The following is a 4,215-nucleotide window of genomic DNA, read 5'->3' on the forward strand; positions in this document are numbered from 1 at the left end:
GTAATCAAACAAACATGATAAGATATATATAATAATCAGTGATAATATCAAACAAACAAGCAACCTCTCCAATCAACTAATTAACACTTAGGTTGTTGCCCATTCCCCAACTCCCAATCTGTGGCACTGTAACAGCTAAACATAGCTAGTTCGATTCTCAGCTCTGTGGACTCATAGTGATTGAGTAAAGGAGCAGTAGGCATACATGCCTTTTCAAGTGACATTGAATGCTCATTGAGGGTCCAACGGGATTCAATGGAAATTGACAGCTACACATGATGTCATGCTTAGCTATGCCTCGACAGTTTGAAATGGCTGGATGTGCATTGAATCCACAGCTAGCCTGCAAACTGCATTGAATGCGCATCAAATGTGTTTCAAGTGTAATCACATAATACAGGTAATCCACTCTTTCATCTTGGCTAGGCAAGAAATTTTGTCTGTTTATTTGGTTTTTCCTCATTGTCCACTGCCATAAGTTGCACCTCTGGCTCAGGCATGACCTACATGGTTTATTGTGTTGGTCATTTTTTGTTGGTGTTTGTTCAAAGTGGATTGGGCTAGAGTGGGGAGGGGTGGATAGGTAGAGATTTGTTTATTTATATTGAAGCTTTAATGGTTTGTAGAAGATTATTTTTAGTTTAAAATGACAAGAAGGATGGAGAAAGTATGTGGAAAGAAAGTGTTATTGTTCCTAATCAGATGCTGCCTGCTTAGTCAGCAACAGCTGCATGTTGTGTTGTCACATAATATAGTTAGAAGTGATAGGAAATATATAAAGTAATATTATGTGGCTTATTGTGGATAGCAAGGGAGAGCATCATCTATTGCCGTTCAATGCAGGAGAAAACCAATGTTACAAAAGAGCCTGCCAATGACCAGCAAGGTATTTAGCTACTCAATTTATTTCATCTAAATTGCTTTATCCATTTGAGCTCACAATTGTTGCTTCACTTTTAGCATCTGAGAGTGAATGGCTCAAATTGATAGCCAAGTCACTAAATGGTAAAGAAGTGCAATTGAAGGCAAAAGCATCTGATACTATTGCCACACTGAAGAAACAACTTGGTAGCAAGGACGATTCTTCATCCATGGATCAACTGCTCGTTGTGAATGGAAAACAATTACGTGATGAGCAAACATTGTCTGAGGCAGGATTGACGAATGAAATGACACTAAATTGTGTCTCTTGTCCAAGTGAGTTAATCTTGTCACTTGAGATAGATTGTAGTATACAGACTGTAGCTGTGATATTGTTGTAGGGGCGGTGACGAGCATGGGCTCCGATGTTGGCGAGTTATTTGTGCGAGCTCTAGAGCAAGGATCGATTGAAATAACGCGAGTCAAGATTGTCATCGTGGGCAAGGACAGAACGGGGAAGTCGTCTTTCAAACGATCCTTGCTCAATGAGAAGTTCCAGGTATGTGAAGCGAGCACACCCGTGGCTAAGGCAGAAGTGGCCGTTTGTGAAGCATGCAACTGGAGTGCTTTGCATGACAAAGACCAGCAATTTTTAGACAGACAAATAGCTAGAGCAGCGATCCATGCACAGCATGCTTCTAATGTAAACGAGGCAGGTAGTAAAGATGCTGACAATGAAGATGGACAAACTGCAAACGCTCAATTTGGCACAACCACAAGCAAGCCGCGTGAAGCGACTGCATTGAGTCAAGTTACTGCAATCAAGACAAACACAGACAAACTAGACAAAGCAGCTGCATCTATTGGTGATGCCGAAAGCAGCACAAGCAACGACAAACTGGACGAAGCCATTGTCCTGACCGAAGGAATCGGTCGTGCTATAAAGCAGTTTCAAAGTGATCCCGATATTCTGAAGCAAGAAGAATCAAAAGTTTACCATACCATCTGGGATTTAGGAGGTCAGGAACTCCTACTTCCTGGTCAACAACAAGCCATCACACCGAGAAGTATTGTTTTTCTCGTGTTTGATGCAAGGAAGTTTCTCAATGAAGAGGCCCAATCGTCCCACCGTTCTTCTCCCGACTCGGAAGAAACTCCGATTCCTAACATGTGGATCGAAAAGAATTACGATGCTTTGTCTTTATGGGGATCTACGACTTTCTTGGCAAGAGCCGAGGGTCACCATTTAATTGATTCTCTTGACAAGTCATTGGCATGCGCATTACCCATTATGTTCTTGATTGGAACACATATCGCCGAAGTCAGTCAAGAAATGATAGAGAAGCAGAATAAATTTCTGTCTGAGAAGTTTTTTGGTCAGAAATTTACGGAGCACATCTACCGACCAAGCCAGCAGCCTGATGATTGGTTTTTCCGTGTTGAAAACTCGGTGTCCAATCCAGAATCTCCAAAGGAGGATCCGGGTGTAGTTGCAGTGAAACAAGTCATTGGAAAGGTGACAAATTCTGTGTCATTTAAAAGTTTGATACCAGCGACTTGGGCTGTGCTGGAGAAAATCTGCGATGGTCTAGAAGAGAAGATGGGCAGTGCCTTGTCTAGTGTCAATGTTATCTTGGCTTTGGCCAATCGATTGTGTCGTATCTCTGAAGAGAAAGAAGTGCGTGCGGCTCTGGTGTATTTGGATGATGCCGGATCAGTAATATTCCCTCAGAAGAGTGAGAAATTGAAGGATACTGTCGTCACCAAACCGAATTGGCTTTTTATGGTTTTTTCAGTTATTGCGTCAGTCCACTATCCTTCTGGGGTATTTTGTATGTATTGGACTCGAGCCAAGAATACAGGAATCGTTAGCTGGGAGCTGATGAAGGATTGCCTCAGAAAGGCAGGAGTAAAAGAAGAAGAATACGAAGTCGTATTGAATTTGTTGAATTGCTTCTATTTGCTCTCTCCTAAATCTCCACCATTTCAGCTAGCAATTTCTTACGAAACGGAATACTTTGTTCCTTGTCTGCTGGAGTCTGACCTAAACTTGCCACTAGCAGCTGCTGCTCCAGTGAATCCTAACAATATCAAACCATTCTCACTCATTATTTCTCCTTGCCAAATTGCATTTATTCCCGAGCAACTGCATTTCAGGCTAATGACCTGTTGCATCGAGGAATGTCCTGATGAGCCGATGTTGACACGTCACCACTCTGTGTATCGAGTTGAGAAAGGTGTCACGTTAGAAATGGCTTATTATTCCAAGAAATACATCATTTTGACCATTGACACAACAAGACCATGCCATGAAATTGCTTCCTTATGTACACGCATCCGTCTGTTTATAACCAAAAAGCTTGATGAAGTGAAGAAACCAGGATTGCCTAATTTCCACTTTTCAGTAAACATTCAACCTTCAGGACCAGCTGTTCCTGTCTGTCCCACTAAGCTAGTATGTATAGACGAGTACAAACCAAGTGGAGACACACCATTAAGAGTAAACATCAGCAGACGTGATGTGAGATTAGATCCAAATGAAAGAGCTGCATTAGACTGTTGGTTTTACAAACAGAAAAATGATGATAATGGAACAGCACAACATCTACAGTGTAAAGCAGACAGCATATGTACATCTGAGGAGATTACAGAAGTGGCAAGCAAACTTTCTGCCCGTTGGGAAGAACTTGTTTCTCGTTTGTCTTCTTCCTTATTTACGATCAACAAAATAGAAGAGATAAAAGGAGAGAACAGGGACAAGTTCTTTTTGCAAGCTCGAAAGGCACTAGATATGTGGACAAACCGACTTGGTTGCAAAGCCAGTCGCCGATTACTGATAAACACCATATGTCAAATTGGTTGTAGATTGCAAGCGGAAGAAGTTTTTGGTTACCAGTTGGTACAATATGTTTCCTTGCTGTAAAGAGATTTTTGTATTTTGTAGGTTTTGTACTGTTATTTTGATATACCACATTTTAGTTAAAATTTTCTTTTTCTATCATTGGAACGGCTTTACACTATTTTGTCCAGTAGATTTTGTTGACTCAGTTACAGTGTATTGCTAGTGAGTTACAGTCAAGGACAAAGCAGTTATGCTTCTTATTTTAATTTGTATGTGTAGTAGACGTTTAGCCCAATAGGTTTTAGTACAGAGTGGTGCACATGTACATTATGTAATGCGAAGAATATCAACCAATCAGCAACCGTGGAACACCCATGCTTTGCAATTAACCTACATGGCCTGCATGCCTTCTATGTTGAGTATTGGTTGCAAACTTGTCTCCCTTCCTGTTGCTCTTTCCTACAGTATCTGTATCTCTGCAAGTGAAAATGTAGTTTACAATGATTAATTAA

The 4,215-nt window shown here is 41.0% G+C and overlaps 1 protein-coding gene across 1 annotated transcript in view; it reads left to right on the forward strand.

Moving 5' to 3' along the window:
- The window catches only part of LOC134188032 (uncharacterized), a 22,615-nt gene extending 18,615 nt beyond the window's left edge, over positions 1 to 4,000 (forward strand). The window contains exons 10-12 of the mRNA XM_062656214.1: positions 809 to 886; positions 961 to 1,197; positions 1,263 to 4,000. Coding sequence (XP_062512198.1) covers positions 809 to 886; positions 961 to 1,197; positions 1,263 to 3,784 — 2,837 coding nt within the window. The 3' untranslated portion in view covers positions 3,785 to 4,000. The remainder of the gene's footprint in view (positions 1 to 808; positions 887 to 960; positions 1,198 to 1,262) is intronic.
- The last annotated feature ends 215 nt before the right edge of the window (positions 4,001 to 4,215 follow it).

This window comes from Corticium candelabrum, chromosome 12 (assembly GCF_963422355.1).
Source record: "Corticium candelabrum chromosome 12, ooCorCand1.1, whole genome shotgun sequence".
Lineage (NCBI taxonomy): Eukaryota > Metazoa > Porifera > Homoscleromorpha > Homosclerophorida > Plakinidae > Corticium > Corticium candelabrum.